Raw genomic sequence first — 24,035 nt, forward strand, 5'->3', positions numbered from 1 at the left:
TACAATATAAACATAGGACATACTGTAAATAGTGCAAGAAAAGAGGTAAAGTGAACAGTCATGGGGAATAGGTACTTTTTTCATAAAAAAAATAAATAACTACAGTGCTATATACAGTGTCTGGTGTATATGTGTTTAGCACATTATCCATATATACAGTTCAATGGTATTACACAGTAGTGTTTTAAAAAGGTCTATCATAAGTTAAAATTTTGTCAGAAATCCATGATGTACTTTTGAATGAATCGTGTTAACAGGCAAATAAATAAACATCAGTGAACATATTACAGTACAGTATGTAGTGCTCATCCAGAAAGGATAGAAGTGGAATCGGACACACTGGAGGAGAGTGGAGGTCTTTCTTATCTTATCTGTCTAACAGACTTGAAGTTGCACCGATAATCAGGAAGTAGCAGACCCTAGAATAAGATGAATAGCCTACTGTGGCAGCAAACATATCCTAGCTTAAATATTATAATTTCAAAGTTTCACAATGGTGGTTAGCACATCTGTCTCTCAATTAGAAGCTCCTGAGTTCAAGCCCAGTCGTGGACACTTGTTCTTTTATTGTAGAGTTTGCATGTTCATGGGTTTTCTCCAGTTACTTCAGTTTCCTCCCACATTAAGTTGATTAAAATTGTTAATTTTTTAAAATCCAGGCTGCAAAACAGATGAATTATTATGTAAACCTCAGTTTTTAAGCTAACTTAATTCATTAGGGTAATTAAAGTAACTTAACTATAGTTCTTTTGCAAAAGCAGATAACTCTGTTTCAATTAATTTTACGAACATGAGTTTTTTCATAATTCTGTTCAGGTGATATGAGTCAAATAAAGTTGAGGGGACATCCTCTCCTTGGTCAAAGGCACTCAACTTTTTTTTTGACTCATATAACCTGAAATAAGTGGATGGACTTCACTAATATAATGCTGCGTCAGAGCTTGAACAGTCTGAAGCCGCCATGCAAGAAGGTCCCAGAGTCAGCAAAACATGGCCTTGATCACTTTGTCACATGTGCAAGTGTGATGGGAATTAACCTACCAACCTATTACTACCTAAGCCACTGACTCCCCTTTGTGGTTAAAGGGGGAAACAAATCAACGCATTTGCGAGTTACACTTTTTTTTTGTTGCAGATTATGGAGTTGCTTTTTTCCCCTTCGAGTTCTTAACCGTTATCTGAGAGAGACAAACGTGAAATCTATTTTTAAACCTGTTTAAAAGCAATTTATCTCAAACTGCTCTGCCTAGCACTGAGTCATCGGGCCGTCACCATTATAGAAACCACTTCACGATACAGTGGTATCTGCTTTCCCGCTGAGCCAAAAATAAAGAGGAGGGATTGTTATGTAGTGTTGTCACATGAATATGTACACGCGCTTGCACAAGCACATCAACGCTTTCCTGTAGGTTGTCATCATGTTTACTCCAACATGTTTTATTTTTTTCAATTGTACAGTTCATCTTGAGATGGACTTATTTTTTATTTTATTTTGCATTGATTGTGCAGCTAAATTGTTAGCTGCTAAGTGAGATCACAGTAAAGCTACAGTGACAATTAAAGATGACCTGCTATGAACACAGTAAACAAGCAACTCTAATAAATGGACCCAAATCTATTAATGCTTGGATCTCTTTCATTTAATTTATTTTACATGTATGCACGGATCACTTGATCAAACATCAGCTTTTTCTGATTTTGCATAGACAGAGTTGATCTGTACAGCTCTACTTGCTTGATTTGGCTTTTTTTTTGAAGTTCCAGGACTTTAGGTCGTGTGTGGACCAAAAAGATTGTTTCTTTAATGTTTTTTGTTTGCTGGAATATTTATTTCCTTGGTTTCATGCAAAGAGAAGAAAAAAAATCACAAAACCACTTCAGTCAGGACCAATATAGTCAAAATAAATGATTTATTTACAATAAGTGTGCATTAGGATTTCAATAGCGCCTTTGAGCGCTTTGCATGGATATGCATGCAATCGTATATTTGGCGGTATGGGTCTGTTCCGGGACCTCCTTGCCCTTTCCGCGAGCTTATTTGGAAAGCCGGAGATAGGGAGAGCACTCCTCCCTGACCTTCCCTGAGCCCTAGCTAAAGGCTAAAGCAAGGAGAGCGGTTAGCAGAAACCCCCTGGAACAGATCAAAGCATATGTTAATGACAAAAAAATTACACCCAGTTAGTTGGATATATACTGACTAGGGATGTAACAATTCACTCTACTCCCGATTCACGATACTGGGTTCACAATACGATTCTCTCACGATTTATTTTACAAAATGGGACTGAAGACAAATGATGACTGAAAAATATTCCTTCATTTTTTGGGGGAAAAAACTATACTGTTTCCCTTTTATTTTTCATTGTCAAAAGAATCCCTTGATAAACTACTCAAAACAATGCAATTTAACTAAAAATAAATCTTGAATGAAATAAATAAAGGAATAATACAAATGAAGAAGAAGCCTATTAATTTAAATTCTGGCTCTATAGTAAACAATGCAAAACTGCACAATAGTTGTTTTTAAAAGTGCAACTGAAAATGTATTTTGTGCCTTAACAATTGGACTCCAAAAAAAAATGTCACTGTATTTAGGTCAGATATTTGTTTGGACCAGCAGAGGGCGCTGGTAACCCAGTGGTCTGTTGGTATGCAGATATCTTGCAGTGAAGAAGAGATGCTATGCTAGCAGACAGAGCTAATAGAAAAATGTGACTTTTACAGATATTCACGTAATATTACAGATATTTTTCGGTACTAAAGGGGTAAGGAATCATTTATGAACATGTTTAAAAGTAGAAGGCGGCCTGAAAGAAAGTATTAGCATATTCCGCCAGCCGCCAACACTTCTGGATAGCGCCTTCTGCTGGTTAAAAAAAGTACTGCAATTCAATTTTCACAGTATCAATGTGAATCGTGATACCTATGAATCGATTTTTAACTGCCTTACGATTAATTGTTACATCCCTAATACTGACCTGGCGGAATTGGGGTGGAGATGGGTTGCCAGATGCTTGCTGGAGGTAAGAGGTAGCTGTCGCGGTTTAGGTAGTGCTTCCTGTATGCTTTGACCAATAGGGAGCCAATCTGGCCGTTGGTTGATCGGAGGTGTGGCTGGCTTGACGTCCGCGGCCTGCCTGAACTAACGCTATGTTCACTTTCTTCAATACATTATCTGTGCATCCAGAAATAAGTTTCATTTTGTTGTACAAAATGAAGTTGATTTAATTGTGTAGATGAGGTGAATCTTTTGTGTGGACTGATGCACAACTTGGTTTACATCTGATAATGTTTTCACTTTGTTGCTAATAAGGATTTTTTTTTATTATTATTTGTATTTTTTGCATATTGCATAATTTCCTTCCTTTTTCATGAACTTCAAAAATGATTAATTTGAGGCAAACACTTGATATAAAACTTTCTTGAGAAAACCATGCGTGCTATAGCGTCATTGTTTTCACAAAGTATCGTTTTGGTCGTCTACACTGAGTAGGCATGTAGTGTTGTCATCGTCTCCACTTATTTCCCTGTTTTCAAAAACACCAGGTTATCTTCTAACATTCCCATTTTTATCTTCAAAAGTTGCCAGGTATAGCAAATATCTTTTCACACATGCAGGAATGGAAACCATTTGGACGTGTCAACCCGGTATAAAATATGGTTATTGTGACACTATGTTCCCGGGCTGTAGAGCGCTACCCTCTAAATTGACCGTGACACGTAGTGAGTGACAGATGGCATTCCCAGAAGCCCAGTGCATCCCTCCATTAGCTGCAATGTACCAGCGTACATGTGTCTGCGCTCAGAGGCGTTAATCAACAGTGACTGCAGAGACTTTCCTGTCCCTGTTGTTATGGTGTGTGGAGCTGTCCTGGGCAGGGATTCCCATTTAGTTTAACTCACACACACATACACACACACACTCCTCCTCTGCCCAGTCCCCTGAGCCCACCTCCTCTGTCATTACCTCCTAAACTTGACTCAGTCTTCCTTCTGTTTCCCTTTGAAGAGACTCTACGTTACTTCTCCCATCACTGAAGGGAGTGCAAGAATTGAGGAAAAGTCCTGGCAGTGTGTCTCGGATTGAATTAGTAGACATTGTGTTTAGGTGGTGGGCTTTGCTGTTGTGTGTCAGGAGTAAGTGAGTGAGTGGTGGAGACCCTGCTGAGTCGCTTTTCCCTCTCTCTGCCTGCTCTCCATTCATACGTATGGGGACAGAGACACAGGGGACACAGCGCAGGACAGAGAAAGTTGCCTCATCAGGATTTGCTGCCTTTGGACTCTGCTAGTTCTGGAATCAGACAAGTGTCAGCGGGTGTGAAACAGGCCACACGTGTAGAAATGCTGGGAAAAGGACAAAATGCTGGATTTCGCCCGAAGACTGCGAGTGATACCTTACAGAGGTAAGAGGAAATTATGTATACAAAGAACAGGAAGTGGATACAGTTTATACGCATGTCCTGTGGAATGACAAAATACAGTAGGAGGAGGAGGTTTTGCTGCTAAAGGAAAGAGTGCATAAGCTTTCTCTTTTTTTTTTTTGTAAATTTTATTGGGAATATCTTATAATCTGACCAATTTCTACTATAAAGAACACTGTAACTGCTGCATGCTGCACTCACTGAGGATTGAAATTGCTTTTAAATGCATATCTGCACAAAAAGAGAGTCAGAGAGGCATTTGTTGAAATCAGTTTATCATTTACCATCTGGAAAGCAACTGAAAACAACTTCATGATGGTGCATTTTAAAATAATAGATGTCAAGTCAAGAAAAAGTCAAGCAGTTTTAGTGAAATTTAAAACTACAACAATATTCTAACTTTAATCAAAAGTGGATTTAATGTTGTTTTGTGACGTTTATATTTAGATTTTTCATAAAATATAACGTGGTAGTCCCAGTTATGTCAAATAAAAAAACAATGTAATTTCTGATATTATGTTTTCTATATTGTCTTATTTCACACCTTCTTTACTCTCTCTCTCTCTTAAAAATGACACATCAGGATATAACTACTTAATAATAAAGTTAAAGTATTTAATAAAGTGCCATGTTCACACTCTGGAAGAAAATTGTTCTGTTAAATTAAAAAAAAAATTAAAAAAATTATGGGTGTTTACATCATAGAATATGATACAGTATTTACTGAAAATGTTGCATCTCAAATAGCAAATGTTTTTTTCCTTAATCTGAGTGACTTTTACAATTTATTAGGTTGTTTTCATTCAAATCTGATCTTTTTTTTTTTTCTTTATTTTGACCCCCTTTAAGGCCTTGTGAATAACTGCCACTAACTATAAGAAGTGGTAAAATATATGTTGGAAATACATAATTAAAAGTAATGTTGTTTTTCACTCTTATATGATTAGACATTAAAATGACATAAAAGTAGCGAGAAGCCTCCTGCAGAATAGCTGTAAGTTACACTTACAAGCTGTTTTACTGCACATTACAAAAAGGAAATATGAGTCGGATACATTTGGATTAAACGTGTTTAAGTTGATGTTTTAGGTGGTCCCTCTTTTACTGCAGCGGTCTGTTCATCCACACATGGATTTGACGCCTGCAGCCTAAATTAGACCACTAATGAATTATGTCAATGTACCTCACGACCTGATCCCGAGTAGATACTGCCTATCAGCTTTTATCAATCATTAATGCAACATAAAACTTTAATGACTCTACTTATTACATATGCGTAGCAAACAATTTTTGTTGTCATAAAATTCTCTGTCCACATGGAAACCAAAAAACAAATAAATAAATAGACATTGGGTAGTTTTAAACATTTTCAAGTTGGAACTTTTTAGTGAATTTGTTGAAAAATCCACAAATAACTCTTCATATGACTATAGGCATCTGGTTTATTTTATTAAGCTGATCTGACTGATTGTTAATAATCCTTGCATGTCTCACTCACTGAACAAAATATCTCAATAAACCAACCACTCTCCCATAATTCTACCAAGCAGGTAATGTTTTCACTGGTGTTTGTCTGTTTTTCTGTTAATGTGGATGTTTGTTAGCAGGGTATATCAAATAGTTCTGAATGAATTTAAATGAATATTTAAGAACGAGTTTGATTTAGGAGATGATTTGGAAGATACTGTTTATACAGAACCTCTAAACCTCATGGAGGTTTGTGCTGAGTGCTCTTCTTATCCTCTAGGTTTATTGTTGCCTCTATTTATGTTTTTTTAGATTTTTTATTTTTATTTGTTGCTATGGATGTTTAGAAGCTTATGATCTTCAGTTTTTCATGAAACATACAAGCTCTTAGATTCAGAAACATGATCTGCTCTGAGCCAGTCAGTGTTTATGGTGGCAATATGTAAATGGTTATCATGAAAACGTAGTATAAACACAAACCAATAAGTAAACATTTACAAAAAACTATAAAAGTATTTTTTTTTTTTTTTTTAGAAAAGGAAATTTTAAGATCTGAGTTACTCTGGATAACAGTAAATCTCCTGGATCCACATAGAGTTACAGTTCTAGTTGTAGAGATCTACTCTCCAAGTGTTTCTTTAAGTTAGGGGTGCTCAATTAATCGAAATTCGATTATGATTTTGATTAATACACCCAACGATTACAAAAATAACATAATCGAGAAAAACGATTATTAAAAAAAAGATATGTATATATTTATTTACATGTTTTATTCAATAAAAAAAACAAACCCACTAATTCTGACACCTACAAATAATAAACACACGTTATTAATACTAACTTTAAGTTGTTTAAACCATGCATACGCAAGCTCCTCCCCTCCGCCCCGCCCCTCTCAAAGCCAAAGCTAACCTGCAGGCCAACATGAGGAAAGTTGTTGCTTGTGGACTTGAAACATGGTCGGAAAAACACTTTGTAAACAAGCAGGGCAAGTCACATTATCTTATTTGGGAACACATCATGTGCAAGAAGTGTTTTGTTTTGTGCAAAAGTGAACATACTTGATTTTAGTGTTTGAAGGATGTTTTTAATGTTTAAAGAATATATTTTATGTTTTTTTTTGTGCAAAAAATAAATAACTTTTTAGGTGATAAATAATCGTGACTTCAATTATGACTAAAATAATCGTGATTATTATTTTTTTCTATAATCGAGCAGCCCTACTTTATGTTTCATGTTGATCGAGTATGTTGTTCAGTCCGACACATTAGCCAGCATGTTTAACATAATTCGCTCTGGTTTTCACATCAGCTTTGGCACCTTTTCTTTCCTTTTTTGTGTGTGTCATCATGCTGCTGCTCTTTGCCACCTGTTGGCTCTATATCATAATTGTCACTAAGGGAAAGTTGTTCCACTGAGTAAGTTCTTACCTTTTAGCACAAGTGCTTGTGTCTTTATCAGCAAACTGAGCTGAGAATGCAAAGGAACATCCCACAGATTCCTGGACAAGTTACAGAACTTTCCTCTAGCGTGTACCAGAATATTGTAGGGAGCATTACTACCTTTGAAGAGGAATATTCCCGAATTTTAGTTGTGAAGTTTTTTGAAAAAAAAAAAAACCTTTTTTTTTTAGGAAGCCAAACTTGAAACATTTTATCATAAGATATAACATTGAATATTTATTATAATGACAAAAACACAACCCATGAGGATAATCTTTGTTTTTGATTATTGTATAAGTTTTTATCCTTGTATTAAAATAATTCATTTACATACACTTACATAAACACTGGTTTATGAAAAGACTTTATTTCACCATCATTATCTTATATTTTAATATTGTGAAGGATTTGCAGAGGTGTAGAGTACTGATGTATAGAGATGTCCAGATACAACTTTTTCATTTCCGATATGATACCGTGCCTTGTGTATCGGCCCATACCGATATTCTTTAATAAATAATAGAAATGACTTATTTTGTAGTGTGGAATGTTAGAAAAGGCTTGATCAAGTGATGTTACTCAAACAGAAAACAATAGTCAGCAACAGTAGGTATGAGAAAAACTGACCCATTTATTAATAACCAATTGGTTACATACATTTTAACCTTCAATGTAATATCTACAGTATTCTACAATTGAATAAAATAAATAAATAATGAATTTGGGTAAAAAAAAAATCGTAAAATCTGGAAATTTTAATCCAATATCTGATATTTGTTTTCAGGCTAATATCGGATCGATATCCGATATCGGATTGGGACACCCCTACTGACGTATGATACTCAAGTAGAAGCACTGTTACTTGATTGAAATTGTACTCAAGTACAAATATGAGTAAGTCATACATAAAATACTGAAGTACAAGTAAAAAGTAGCTGAATTAAATAGTACTCAAAGTAAAAGTTACTAGTTAGTTTCACCCCCAACGTTTATTTTTGGTAATAAATCTTGCCACGGTTCCCTTGCATACAGTAAACATCTCATGTATAAACTTAAAAAGGAAGAGACCAAATCTTGCACAATTGGAACTTAATTTATTTTCCACAAAAGCATCTATAAAATGAAAGGTTTGTCAAAATGTACAATTAATTTTAAATTAATGAACAACAACAAATTCAATTCAAAATTTAAAAAAAAAAAATATCAGGCTCTAAGTATAGTATAGTAAATTTATGAACTCTAAAACTGAGAAAATAACCAGAATTCAATGCTGTTTTGGCGCTGTACATTATGTTTAATCTGATTGGTCGGCTATGATGTGATGCATTTGATTGTTGTCTTGTCATTTCATTTCTTGTAGTTTCACAATGTCTGTTGATCATTTTAAAACAAAATAATTATTTGCTCAGTAATGGTCGGTTACTTCTTTTAAAACATACTTAAGTACAAAAAATTACTGATTTAGAAATATACTCCAAAAAGTACCCATAAAAGCAACTCAGTTACAGTAACACGGGTACTTGTAATCCCTTACTTTCTACCGTTCGTGTCTAGATTAGGAGGCACTATGTTGGTTTACAGGTGAGTAATGTAGTACAGGGACTGGAGAATGCATTTGGCTATATTTCTAACCACAGTCTCTGTGTATCAACAGTATGTTTATTTGTTTAATTCACCGTAACGAACTTTCTGTCTATACAAACACCTTAACCTCAGTGTGAGGTCACATCCTTATGTCTGAGTGGGAAACCTAACCTGAGTGGTCAGCTGAGGGTTTAATCCTCTAAAGGTCAGTGGTGGCTTCACCAGTTTCTGCCCTAATGTGTGTAGAGGCTACAAAGTAATGATAGTTATCGCAAGCTTTTGATACCATGTATACTGTTTGGAATAAAATATGTTTGTTATCTACTTTATGTGACATTGACACTAAGCCATACTCCCTAAAGGATGAGATGTCATCTCTTCTTCCAATATCTGTTTCTACCAGCAGAGCTAACGGCTAGTGGCAGCACATTAATTAGCCATTTGCCCTTATTTATTTGTTACAGAAGTATATTGCATTCACTTAAAGAAAGAAAAAAAAAAAATGTTTTTTCTGAATAATTTTTTTTTTTTGGTTTATTTTTTTCAGTTTTTTGGTGAGATTTTTTTTCTTCTGTTTTTTGGAGTAATTTTTTTCCCAGTTTTTTTTTTCTGAGCTTGTAGGGCATTTGAAACAACAAATTAATTCATTTCTTTATTGAAAACAAACATGGCCGGGTTGTTTAATTAGATAAAAATGTACTTTCAACTTGGTTTAAGACACTGGAAGATAGCTCTATCTTCAAGCCACATTACACGTAGTCTATTGACTGCACGCAGGCACTACGGTTGCCACATTTGTAAAAACAGTGGAGGATCCCTTTAAGACTTAAAGAGCCACATGTTGAGAATCACTGACTTAATAACGGCTTCTACGTAATGTCTGCTGATAAGGCAGTGGGCTGGTCTGGACAGAAAATGCCAGGGCTGACTTTTTTTGTCCCAGTCCACCCCTGGCTTGGAGGATAATAAAAAGTGTCTCGTACCACCTTGCGTATGCGGCTGTCTCCATTTCTCTGCGCCACCTTAACCATGTGTTCATTGCTGTGTTGACACATGGCAACAACTGTAGCTAATCCTGATGTTAAACAGCTGACAGTTGGCACTGGATGGGGATCTTGTTGTCACACTGGCATCAGGTTGAGGTGCGTCCTTTTTCTGTGAGCGTGGCATTACAACGTGGCAAAGTGATGAGGACGACCCATGCAGCTCCTTTAAACAAAAAACCAAAAGCTGCTAACAAACAACTAGCTGCAGACATAGACAATGTTTTAAAGAAGTGACTGAAACTATAGATAATAATAACCCTCCATGGAACAAATGTGCCTCCTTTTGACCTTGACACCTTAGTCAGCACATCCAAATATGTGGGTGCTGAAAACACGAGAGAGCCAGACTGGAGGTGATGAAGTGTGTTTTTGATCACCACGGGTCACTGAGCCGTGCTGAAAAATAATGTATTTGGTTTATGTGGTGATGACATGGAGAGGAGGGGACACACAACTGTTGTGTTTCCTGATCATGAGCATACACACACATTTAATGCATCATCTGTTGACCAATTCATGTAAAAGAAGGTGCGTTTTTGTTGACATCAGTAAAATTATAGGAGAAGTAATTATTTGTCATCACTTGATGATTTCAAATAATGAAAGAATAAGTTTAACACTAATGCAGCTGGTGCATTGTTTTGCCATTTAATGGAGCTGGGAATAAAAACTTTTTATTTCTTCTTTTGGTTCATTTTGCACGTTTAGCTAGATTTTTATTGCTCATGTCTGAAAACACTGCTTCTACATTAACAATGAGCCAAGTACCTGCCAAGTCCTGGTCCTGGACAGCCATGGTCCTGCTTGTTTTCACACCCTCAGTCGCCCTGGACAAAAGAACATTTAATAGGTTTAAATCATGCAGGACGGGCTTTCTATGGCCAAAAATGAAGAATAAAAATAGAAATGTGGTTTCCACCTCATGGCTTTCAGTGACTGATTGCAAACATGATGAATATAAATCCTCAGTCTTCACATTGAAGTTCAAACCACTATGCGGTGTGTAACTATTGGTCACTAGGGGCGCTAGACCTGTAACTTTCACATTAAGTGCCCCTTGTGGCCACAAGCACAGCAGCACTCAACAAATCAACAAACAAGTCAGTCGGGCCAGCCTCTCTTGTCTTTTGATTGAGTATGCAAACAGTGGTTGACCTGTAACTTCGGGATAAGGATTGGCTCTAAGGGCTGGGTCGGTCGGGCTGGGGCCCTCTCTCCCCGCCACCGTAGGCTCGGCACTCGGCCCTCCTTGGCGCGTTGGTGGCGCTCACCCCCTACTCCCTGGCCTCGCCGCCTTCGTCAGTCTCCTTTGCCGGTGGTCGGCGCAGCGGCCGGGGTTGGGGCGGATGGAGGATGGGCAACCTGGCGTGTGCGGGGCGGTGTCCGGCGCCAGGCAGAAGGTGGTTCGGCAAAGGGGGCCGGGTCTTGGTTGCATATTTTTAGCCTCCTCAGAAGCAGTTTTAAACTGTTTGCTTGCCTCAGCCATGACCAGGAGTCGAACAGGTGGAAAATAATAGCAAAAGCTTTAGCCCAATGAGTGTATCAGAGCCTGTGGTCATTTGACTGCCGTAAAGTGATACAGGCATTCTCCAGGTCACATGACCCGGCCAAAGACGGTCCGTCTCTCGAAACTTACATAGGCAGTATTTCAAGAGGGAAGCCCCGCTCAGAGCATTGATACTGTCAAGCGCTATATTGGCCTGATGAATCATTTATAATAACTCATATGGGTCAACTCTTTAGGTCAAAAAGTTTAAACTAAGCAAACTATCCCAGGAAATAAAGTTCTTTAAAATGGGACAATCCTGGGCAAACTTTTAAAAAGTTTGTTTTACAAACCTTATAATGTGATCCTAATATATACTGTAAACTCTGAAACTCTCAGAAACATACTTTGCCAATGTTGGATACACAGTCACATGTACAGCAGGGATGTCAGTCATTTTAGTTTAGGGGCCAAAGACGGACCAATTTGTGCTCAAGTGGTTCACGTATCTTTCTTTTGGGAAAAAGAACAAATTCAACATCAATGGTAAATGGTAAATGGACTTGATTTTATATAGCGCTTTATCACCACACTGAAGCAGTCTCAAAGCGCTTTACATATCAGCTCATTCACCCATTCACTCTCACACCAGTGGGACAGAACTGCCATGCAAGGCGCTAGTTGACCACTGGGAGCAACTTAGGGTTCAGTGTCTTGCCCAAGGACACTTCGACACATAGTCAGATACTGGGATCAAACCCCCAACCTCTCGATCAGAAGACGACCCACTACCACCTGAGCCATGGTCGCCCATGTGCCCTGGTTTGCACTTCCACATACAGTATAAATTATAAAGTTAGTATATCAGTCCCTGTAGGATCTTGGCTTAAATTTCCCTGATTTTTTTAATCTGGGGAAATTTTTCTTGGAATAATTTGAGGAAAATTTGCCAAATTTTAGAAAAATTAATTTCTTTCAACAATTTGAGATTGAAAATGGCTGCCCTCATGTGATACGGTATAAGAACTTTAAAACTGAGCTCTGCAAATATTGTGGATTTTAATTGAATTTATTGTTTTTGGAGAAGCTGAATTATTTAAAGGCGATGAGCCTTTATAGCTGTGTGGCTTTTTAAAAAAGTTTTTCTAATCTTTATTTGTTGCTCGTCAGTGTTCTCACTGTTACATGATACTTTTTACTAAGCTCAAACGTCAGGTTTCATTGCAGTGCAGCGGTGCTGTTTTGGTCCGTCCTTCTCATTCTGCTGCACACTGGCTCATTTGTCCCTGAATGGTTTAAAGGCGTTGAGTTGGGAGACTTATCGAGGCTGCCCATCTGCAACAATAGGAACGAGCAGAGTTAAAGGGGCTTAAATGTCTTTATATGCTGCAGCAGCAATCAGAGACTCCAGTGGGAATAGAGTGTTGTTAAATATTTACAAGTGAGATTTGCACACATCTTGGACAGCCTTGTGGGGGATCGAGCAGTTGATCCTGAAATTGTGGCAGTTTTCTAGCTTCGGTGCTACTTATATTCAGGTATTAAGTCACTCAGATAGTCACTTTGTTGGTGCAAAGGGCTTCAAAGACGATGCTGATACCAAGTATTACATTTAAGTAAGCGCACTGTTAATGAGCTTTTTTTTTCTTATCATATTTACTACAGACGACTGTTTTACACCAAAAAAACAGAGAATAAAACAAAAAGTCTCCAGAATTAAAAGATTGAACATTTCCTGCCTTTCGCTTTTAAAAATAAGTCACCGTTATGATCCATGCAGTTTTTCCTCCGTTCTCATGTATCCAAAACAACTTTTTGATTTTCCAAATAGTAAAGCGGTCGTTGACCAAGGTTCAAATGTCTGGAGACAATCAATCAAGATCTTTCCGGATCAACTCCTCATCACGTCTTTCCCTGCAGTCCCTGGCATGCTAAAGAAAAGCATCCCGTGGAGTTAAATGGTGTCAGTGTACTCACAATCTAAATTTAAAGGCTTGTTCACAGGACGCTAATAAGATGCAGTAATGCTTGGGGGCTTTAAGTGCAGACTTTTGGTTGAATGAAATTTGCATTTTTGTTGCTTTTTTTCCTTCAAAAAGTTTAATTCCCATATTTTTAATAAGAGAAGAAGTGACAGTGTTTACACTGTTGCCTGGTTGGTACCTGCTTATCGGTTGACCACATGTTGCCTAAATTTAAGAAAGAAAGACAGGAGAGATCTTATTGAAATTACAATAACTCACTTTAATAATAAATTATAACATTTAAATTTCTACAAGACTCAATCCCCAACCTTTGATTTTGCAAAAAAGAAAAAAAACTAACTACCATTATTTCTGGACTATAAGTCGCATCAATTTTTTAAAAAAAAAAGACGTCATGAAGAGGAAAAAAAAAAATGAAAAGAGTCTTATTTATTTAGAAATGTCTTTCTAATATTCACAGTATATTTGTTTTCTTCATTCTAGTAAGAATCCAATCCCTCACAAAGTTCTCACTCACTCCAAACTTTTTCCTTCTGCTTGAGAACCATTTTCCGCTACAATATTTACTGTACAGTTTGTAATCTGCAGAATAGGATTTTCTTTTTTGGGGCCATTTTGTTTGCTTTCACAGTCTTTCTTGTTGTTTTTAAGTTATTGTTTAAGTTGATATTTTCTGTGGTGGGGAGGCACCATATACTGTAGCCCACTCACAGTTGGAGATAGTAATGTTCACTCCTTGGTTCATGTCAGTCAGTATGAAATAAAATTTTAGAACACATTAAATTAAATTATAAATATTTTGATATATAAGTCATACCTGATTATAAGTCACAGGACCAGCCAAATTATGAAAAAAAAGTGTGACTTGTAGTATGTAAAATACGGTAGTTCAATGTTTTACTAGATTTTTGTACAACAAATGATAATATATATTAGGAAACATGTCAGCCTATTTGTTTTATGCACTCTCAGCAGAACAATATTGTACACATGTGCATTGTGTGGCCTGATGGCCAGCCATTTATTATTTTTATAGAGTAAAACTAGGGCAGGGAATATACTATAATTCTTGAGTTCATATCCAACCATTTGAATTTACTTAAACCAAATAAGCAAAGTTGGCATTATTTTCACGTCAATATTGACGTTGCTTTCTTTTCCAATGAAGCTTTTTCTTTGTTTACAGTTTGGTAGTAAAATGTTGTCATCATGCCAAGTTCTTATTTGCTCTACATGCTTTAAACATTTACACATTTATGCTGAAACAATAAATATGCATTGGCGCAAGTTAGCCCTAACAATTAACACTGACCCCTGCTTTATTTATTATTATGGTAACACTTTACAATAATTACAAAACGAATTACGAATTACAAAGCATTAATTAGCTGCTTATTAATGCATTAGCTGGTATGTTAGTTAATGTTATAATCAGGCTTCCCACGGATCCTTAAATAGTCTTAAAAGGCATTAAATTCATGAATCTTAAAATAAGGCCTACATTTTCATTAAAATGTCTTAAATCATCAATGTTTCAAAAGTCTTAAATTTTAAGTCATAATAAGTATATTTTGTAATGATTGTAATTAGTCTTACATTTCAAAGTAAATGGTAACATTAGATTTTTAAAAAGACATTATTTACTGTAACATCACGCATTCACGACAGCGGAATGAACTACAACTGCTTGTAGCAACTTTTACCAACATGGGGAAATGTAAATTTAAAGAAAATTGCTTGTCCAACAAAGATTTTTCTTAATGGTTTTTATTTTTTATATTGTTGTTGTTGTTTCATAGATTTCTGAGTATTTTTCTAGTCATCTTGTGTGTTTGTAGTGGGTTTTTTTATTATTGTGGTGTGTATTTTACTGTCATTTTGTGTATTTGTGTGTGATTACTTTGGGAGTCGCCAGTTGCACGTCTGCACTAGACAATCGAAAAAAATACCTTAACCCTATGTAATTGATGTGGCTTTTTTTTTCTTCCCCCAATTGTGTTTCCTATGAAGTTGGTCTTAAATTTAATTTCAAATGGCATTAAAAAGTCTTGAATTTAATTTTAGTGCAGCTGCAGGAACCCTGTATAATGATTATTATAACATTATTACGCTGTTAATTAATGTTTGATAATGCCTTAACTAACCTTACTTAAGGTACCCTTATTGTAGTGTTACCAATATGATATATTACATTTTGTAGAATGCATTCCCCTTTTCCTCCTTTCCTACAGCTGACCTCTCACAGTATATCAACACAGTTGCTGAGCACAGCTGCAGCTGCTCTGCGTGTATTTCATGGCTCAGACATTGACAGCATTTGGAGCTAAATTTGACGCTGCAATTTGTCTATTATTACATATGTTCAGTGTTTTATACCAATAAGCCTTTTTAACCCCCCCGCGTGGCTGATGCTACACCTATTATAAACTCATTTGTAATTGTCCAACCAGTGACAGCTATAGCAACAGCAGTGTCATCATGTGAATTGAGTCATAAATAATCGCTGTTATGTTGTCATTTATAGTCAGCAGCCCTGGTCCAACCTTTCGTGTCATCCCACTGTGCAAAGGTACAGATTGTTCTTAGGGGGGAAAAAAAAAACAGCTGTTTGTGCACAGTGGTCACTGCCAAATGTAGATTTACCATCATTCTACAGATCTGACATTGGACAAATAAACCAACTAATAAAATCTAAAGAAGAAAATAATACACATGTTTTTCAGCTGAAATGTGTTCGTGGTTGCATCGTTGGGGTGGTTGAGCTGAGAGCTTTTCTGTCATTTACAACATTATTAGAGTGATATCCTAAATAAAATAAATATGGACTTAAAATAAGCCAAAACTTAACTTGACTTTAATAAGAAGTCGTTAATATTTTGAAAATGACACTTGTTCACTGTTTTATTCCGTGCTTTGCACTGGTTCTCAGCTTCTCATAAGTTTCACTTTTCAGTTTAACAAAAGTTTGCTAGCTTTAGGTTATTAATATTTACATTATTTACAGTTCACAACCTGTCTGACCCGTCACCAGACCTCGGTCTATAGGGGGGCATATGAAATGCATGGGGGAAGGGGAGGTATCACAATTATTATTAGTCTACTTTTATTTATCCCACTCTATTCTAGCTTCACTGACCCACACTAACTGAAGTCTATACTAAATTAACTACTCTCAGATTTAATATAAGTCACACTGATGTGGGGGGCAAAATTATTAGTTCATATATTTTAATCCTTAAGCCTTGGGTAACTTTCCATTGTGTGATTTTCATGTCTTCAACTTTGCTGGGTCAAACTGCCTTGTCAAAAGCCACCACCTTATCTCCCCAAAACAATAAACGCACAAGGACGCATAGGCACTCTGTGTGCGCACTCACATGCTCACACAGTCACATGTCACACACACACGCCATACACATTCATTCACACACACAAACACAAACGCACACTCCTCCGTCTCTATGACAACCGACAGATAACAGGACTGGTTGTTTAGACCCAAAAGAACAAACTGTCTTTCCTTTTCACCCTCTGTCCTCACCCCCTCCCTCTGCCTCTATCTCAATCTCCTGGGGGGAGGAGGGAGGGGGACTGAGGGGAATATACGTATTGGATCAGAACTGTGTCTCTCTCAATCATCGGACCTCCGGCCGGGACGGTCACTTCTTTTGTTCCATCTTGTACCTTTTTTTCTTAGTTTAGAATAAACTTTTTTTATATAAAATCATCAATGCTTCTCCTGGACTCCATCATTCAACCAGAGCAATGAATCATGTCTCCAAATGAGGTCAACCGTAAATTCAGCCGTAACACAGATTTGATAATTCTTCCTCTTTTCAACAACTTCTGTCAACTTCTGCACTAAAAAGATAGACCCTAATGAACAGTTTTTCCACTTTTTTTTTTTTTTTTTTTTTTTTGATGCATTATCCAGCATCCCAGTAGTTTTCATGGATGCTGGGCTTGTAATCCTAGGGTTGCCAGTTCAAATCTCACCTGGGCAATCGCTGTGGAATGTTGGGCAAGTCCCTTAACCCCCAGCTGCTCCCCTCACTGTTCCCCAGGGATGGGTTGAATGCAGAGAACAAATTTGTATATGTGTAAAATCATATATCCCAATAAATAAAGGCAAAAGCTCCGATTTAATCTTTAATTTTTTAATGACGTCATTGGAATGAACACAACAGGCTTTCCCAGCAAAGTGTTTTGGTGTCGTATTTTATTCGCTTTTGCACCTTTACAATGACTTTTCAAATTCTGTTCAATGCTACAAGCATTCTCAAAAGTCGAAATCTCACAACCGATTCGTTAACTTCATTGGCTCACTGCCAATGACGTCTATATTCGTCTATTATGTTTGTCAGTGAGAACAGGTGCAGTAAAGCCTTATGCAACACCCATGTACAGATCTTACTTTTGTATCTTTGGATGTCCAATCACAGGTAGTTGAAGTAGAAACCATGGTTACTTTCTTTGATCTAACCGTGATCTCAGACGAGGGTAGGACAATGGTGACGAGAGCAGAAGAAGATCGAGAGAGAATGGCGAAACGTAGGAAATCAGAAAAGGAAAAATACAGGCAACTTACACTTGAACAGGTTTTGGTTAGCGGTGGTTCTCGTAGGAAGAGTGTTGGAGGAGATGATGGTGATCATGGTGAGTAGGAGTATCAAGGAAGCAGACAGGTGTTACACCTAAAAAAGCAGCCGAAAAGCATGCTAAGGATGCTCCCTAATCGAGCTGCTGGTTGCAGGTGAAAAATATTATTTTACCATCAAAAGCCCTTTCTCAGTGTTGTGGGGTTGGCTGCTCTGAAAATGGCTGGCAGCCAATGAGTTAACAACCACACTAAGCTTCTTGTTCACAGAGAAGACGATGAGAGATTGATTTGACACGAGATGACTTTGATTACACAATTATATATTACAATAAAGATAAATTAATCCCCCCCTAAAATGTTCTCAATGGATTTAGACGATTTTCAGAAATGATTAATTTGAAATAAAATCAGCAGAAATCTGCTGATCAGTAGAAAATTGCCATCATGAATATATTAGAGTAATGAGATAGTTTAGCTTACATCGTGCCTTGTGCAAAACTTGGAGTTGCAATGTTTTGTTTACATCTTGTGTTTTTGTTGCCATGTGTTCTGTAGGACATATTTGAATTTGTTGAATAGATATTATTTCTGTTGGGCTTTGTGTCATTTACTCATTAATGTAGAGGTGGTTATTGAATCCGTGTATCGGAAGTAAACTCTCATCCAACGCTAACAGTTATGCTAACGGCAGTTCGGCATGACAAGATTGGTGCTTCCAACTGTGCATCTGAAATGTGTCCTTTTCGCTTTACCTGGTGTTGTGTACAGAACCTCCTCACGAACATTTCGGAGGATTTAGAGACTCTTAAGTGTTGCAGAGCTAAAGATATCTCGGAACGTGTAACGCTGCACTTCCGGGTCACGTACTTTGGCAAATCGGTAATGGAGAAAATGAATAAAGGTGTTCGTTTTCTGTACCGAAGCAAAAGAGCTTGAATTTGAAAAACAAGGTGTTTTCCGTTTTTTTATTTTGGTTTTGGAAACAAATATCAAATAGTGAGTTTTTTTTTTTTGTGTTTTTGTTACATAATGAAAAACGAATGAATGAATGATACACGGATTTTATTGTCACTACCTTTGTTAAAGAAGAATGCAAATTTGAGTCCCGTTACTTCTGGTTTTTTTTTCCTTGTTGTATAAAACTGAGACTGTTAAAAACACACTGGATCTCAGAGACCAAAAAACATGAATGAAAACAGGATAGATTAGAAACTCAAGGTCTTAGTTTAGTGATTAAAGTGCCAGTCTTGTGTAGCCCGTCTCCTGATGTCCTACTCTCAGCTATTTAAGACGCTTAAGTTTGTCCGTTCGGTAGACCTTTTCCTGTCTCCTCTACTTTGTTTTTTCTTCAGTTATTTTGCTGCTGACTTTCTGATTAATGATTCCTTCATTTGTCTGTCTTTTCCTTGTACGTTTTCCATATTTACATGGACTTAAAAATAACTTTCATTTGAAAAACTTCAGGATGTTACTTGTAGAGATTTTATGGAAACATGGCACAGAAATACATACGGTATATTTACAGGAAAAATCTGCTTTTGTGCTTTACATCCAACATTTTTAAAATGTTCAACAACAAAGCACAAAAAAGAAAAATAGATCAATTTCTTCCTCCTACTGAGACAAAGCAATGTTCTTCGTATGCTTTGATACTACAGCATTTGCTTTGGTTCGCTGTTTACTCTTATTGGACATTTTTAGATATACTCACATTCTTACAAGACAACAGCTGAGTTTGACAACACGTCAAACTCATTTTGATATATCTATCAAGCAGATCTGCATATAAATATAATGATTACTTAGTCCTTGTACGAGACATGTACTGTATGTCTTGTTCCTTGAGATTGCATCAGCCCTCAGTGTATCGTTACACATTCCCACCCCAGTGTTTAATGAAGTGAATTTGGAGTATGTACTGAATGCATGTTGTCCTACAGTTTAGTCAGTGGGAGAGTTTGGGTGTCTCGGTCATACATACAGTACATCCTTCCTGTTGTGAGTTTCTGCTGCTCCGCTGCATTAGAGCAGCACCAACAGCTGGCAGCACCACATGGAGAGAGGGTCACCACACAGGAAATCACTGAGCATCGATTACACACAGGTGGTGCTCACTAATACACAGAAAGGCAAAACAATTGAGTTCAAGTTGTCACAAAATGATGTGTTGATCTAAACCAAGGTGTTGGAAATGTTTTCCACTAAGGGCCACGCAAGTATTTATATACGCCTCAAATTTCTACATAATTTGTCACAATAAAAGCTCGATATGTAAATGTATTTCATTGTCTTTATGTGATAGTACGGGGGTGTCAAACTATTTTTAGTTCAGGAGCCAAATGTGAAGTAGTTTGATCTCAAGTGGGCCGCAGAGTTTAACATTTGAACAATAATAACAGTCAAAAATGACTGCCATCATGTGATATAAATATGTGAGGCCTTCGCAAATATCGTAAAGTTTCTTTGTGCAGTTACAATGTGTAGTGCAGTGGAAAAGACTTTCCTGGTTAAAAAAAAAGGAAAAAATAAATAGATAAATTCAAAAATTAAAATAGAAAAAAAAAACAAAACAATATTGATGCATTTGGAATTGATCCGAGAATCGCACGACGTAATATCGCGATATATTGCCAAACTGATTTTTTCAACACCCCTAAAGGATATATAATTGTAGTATGTCAAAAAGAAACAATCACTGAATAATATTTCACATTAACATTGTAAAGTCAATACTTTCTTGTGCGTTTGTATCTTTTCTGTTTTGTACAGAAATTACAACTTTTTTTAACACAGTGATATGAGGCTGGCCTGGGGGGTGGTGTCCTAATTCTGGCTCCAGCTATCGGCTACTCTTGCTATCAGTGAGTGTTAGGTCAGGAGGTGTGTGTGTGTGTGCGTGTGTGTGTGTGTAAGGGTGTTTTGTTATGTGCGGGTGCATTGAAAGACAGAGAATATAGAGAGAGTGAAGTAGAGGAAGTGCACATATGGTTGGAGGTGGACAGTAACAGATTAAAGAGGGGTAGCCCCCCCCCCAATTTCCACTGGATGCGGCTCCGCTGCATTACGTCACTGGAGCTCTTATATTCCACTTTATTCTTCTATCAAGAGAAGAAGTCATGAACAGCAGCTCAAGGAGCAGATTAAAAACCAGGCATGCTAATGACTGCCTGAAATGCCCTGAATAATAAGGAAAGGGACCCTGAGGATGTTTGTTTGTCATCATGAGGTCAGAATCCTGACTGAAGAGCTAACTGTGATTTAGCCTCCAAGCTAATCAATTGTGCCGCAGGGATGTGGAAAAGCAGCTGGTTGGTGCTGATTTAACCCTGTTGGGAGAAGCTGCCATTAAACAAGCACTGGGCTCAATTTATTCTGTTTACGTTTTATATTAGAGCATCATGATCTACCAGAGGGAAATCATTAAGTTCTCTGTGGCTCAAGGAATGCAGAGTAAACAAAGCTCTAAGCTTGTTTGATGTGTACGTAACGCTCTGATAGCACAGCGTTATATTTCTGCCTTCCTGTGGTGTGAGGGTTTGTCTGCTGTCCTCTCTGGAGACCAAGTCTTATCTACTGTTTAGTATTTTTAACCTGTATGTTGTCACTAATCTGGGGTTTAAGGTCGACTGGTGTTTTGTCATTGCTCCAATATCTCCCACATGATCCAGCTGTATTAAAGAGAGTATTAAAGACCTTGTTGTTTTTTCTAATATTTGATATGAATATATCGAGCAATAATTATAATTAATCAGTCCTGATAGATCCGCAACCTAATTCTTAATTTTTTCTACAATATAGATCGGCAAACCGATTTTGTGATTTATAATAACTTGTGCAAACTATGCAATTCATTTACAATTTAGTCATGCATATTATGTAATAGATTCCCCTCATCCATCCTTATTAAACTGGCTTGACGAGTTTTCTACTTCAATCTTCAAAATGTATTTGCAAAATTATAAACCAAACTCTGCGTTTAGTCTATCTAACGAACACATGTGGTGGAAAGGGTTTATAAGTGCCGAAAATGTCTTGTAAGTGGAAAAATGTGCAGAAAAAGTCTTGCAATTTGACTAAGTGGCAGAAATTGAAATAATGTAGCAAAAATACATTAAAAGGAGCAAAAAGATGGCAAGAAAAAGTGATGAAAATAGGTTAAAATATGACAAGTTTGGTATAGTTTCAGAAAAGGGTAAAAATAAGCAAAAATGGGCTCAATTTGTTCTCTCAGTGTTTCGCTACCCCAAATGGGGTCCTGACCCCAAGGTTTAGAACCCCTGTATTATATGACCAAATTGAATTATATTTACAATATGAAAACACATGTTTATGATGTGTCTGTTCCTGTACGAACATCTGATCAAAACTTCTGCATTCATATCTTGTTTTGCAATGACATCACACAGACACATGATAGATTAAAGCTGCAGTTTGTAGAATCCTCTCTCCGAGGGTACGTGAACTTGCCTCACTTCAGTCGAGCAGCCAATAGTAACGCCCAAAACAGCCCATGGAGCACACGCGATTGTAGAAAAACCTCTGTTTTGCTGACATCCAGATCCCAGGAGCTTCATGCACCTGGATTCATAAACTTAATTTTACAGAGCCAGGTGAAGGAGATGAGATTCACTGTCCACTCAAAACACTTTGGATTACAATATATATGCTCAAAGCTGATTATGGATTTTTAAATAAATGATGCAAAAAAAAATAATTACATACTGCAGCTTTAAGGTGATAGAAATTTAGTGTCAACTTTAAACATAAAGTTAACACTAAAGTTAGCAGAATTTCACAGATCATACACACACATATTTTGGTTTTGGCTTTTTAAAAATATTAATCTTTCTGGATTTCTTCTGATAATTGCCGAACCTGGAATCTACTTTCAGGGCAGATATTTATTTTATCTATTTTATCAACATTTTTAGATGTTTTTTTTTCTTCAGGGGTCAGATAATGGAATCCACATGATCTACTACACACTTGAGTGTTATGGTTATGGTTTGTTGTTACTCTTACTGCAACACTGCCAAGAATTAAGGGATGAGTGGGATTTGCATGTTCTCTGTAGCATGGTTGGATGTTTCCGCTTACGATAAAAAAAAAGTAAAAAAAAAAATACAGTATTTGAATAAAGAAAACAGTGGTGTGCGAATTATTTGTAGGATTAATGTCTGCATCTGATTGACTGTGATGTGTTAATTGTAGTGCACTGACATCACTGCAGCACCCCATGATTATCATCCGGATTATTCAGCATCAAAGATGGAAAAATGCTATTCCTCATTTGTGTTTAGGATTTATATTTGAGACTAAATTCAATGAGTTGGCATGAAATGTTGATCTGTTTATGAATTTTTGAAGGACATACCAATCAGTATGTGCTTCCCATTCAGACTGTGGACATGTGTTTGTGCAGATAGAGATGTTTCTTTGACTGGTTTGAAGGTTTTGAAGAAAAAAGCAACAGCACTGAGTGGCTCACAACTGGTATTTATGAGCATGACAGCAGTGACAGATGGTAAAATGCAGTGCTTGCTTTGGACGGGGAAAGAGTGGGAGTGAGGTGTGACAGGACGGAGCGAGCAGGGCGTTGATTTGAAAATGAGGAGGGCAGGGCAGAAAGGAGGGGCGAGGGGAATCATCCTCTACGTCACCCAGTGCACTAATATAGCCATGATGTTGCTGACCACAGAGGGGGAAGACTCCTGTCCTGTGCAGCTGCTCCAACACCATGTTACTTAATGAATAACCTAAGGCTGCAGTGAATGCTAATACAGTATATTAGGAACACATGTGTGTTTCTGTTATTGATCACAGAACTGCTGTAAATAACTATGAGCAGTAGGGCTGGTCGATATGGACCAAAACTCATATCTCAATATTTTTTCTCTAAGGACAATTATAGGCTTTTTCAAAAGGCCATACAAACACATTCATTAACAAACAGCTGCACAATATGAGCCTCTTTTGGCTTTTTGTCCTCTAAGGGACAGCACGT

General features: G+C 37.0%; 1 protein-coding gene across 1 annotated transcript in view; it reads left to right on the plus strand.

Moving 5' to 3' along the window:
• Positions 1-3,831: 3,831 nt before the first annotated feature.
• Positions 3,832-24,035, plus strand: part of rbm20 (RNA binding motif protein 20) — a 68,622-nt gene continuing 48,418 nt past the window's right edge. Inside the window, exon 1 of the mRNA XM_028458643.1 lies at positions 3,832-4,403. Coding sequence (XP_028314444.1) covers positions 4,342-4,403 — 62 coding nt within the window. The 5' untranslated portion in view covers positions 3,832-4,341. The remainder of the gene's footprint in view (positions 4,404-24,035) is intronic.

The sequence above is a fragment of the Gouania willdenowi genome, chromosome 1, assembly GCF_900634775.1.
Source record: "Gouania willdenowi chromosome 1, fGouWil2.1, whole genome shotgun sequence".
In the NCBI taxonomy this organism is placed as follows: domain Eukaryota; kingdom Metazoa; phylum Chordata; class Actinopteri; order Blenniiformes; family Gobiesocidae; genus Gouania; species Gouania willdenowi.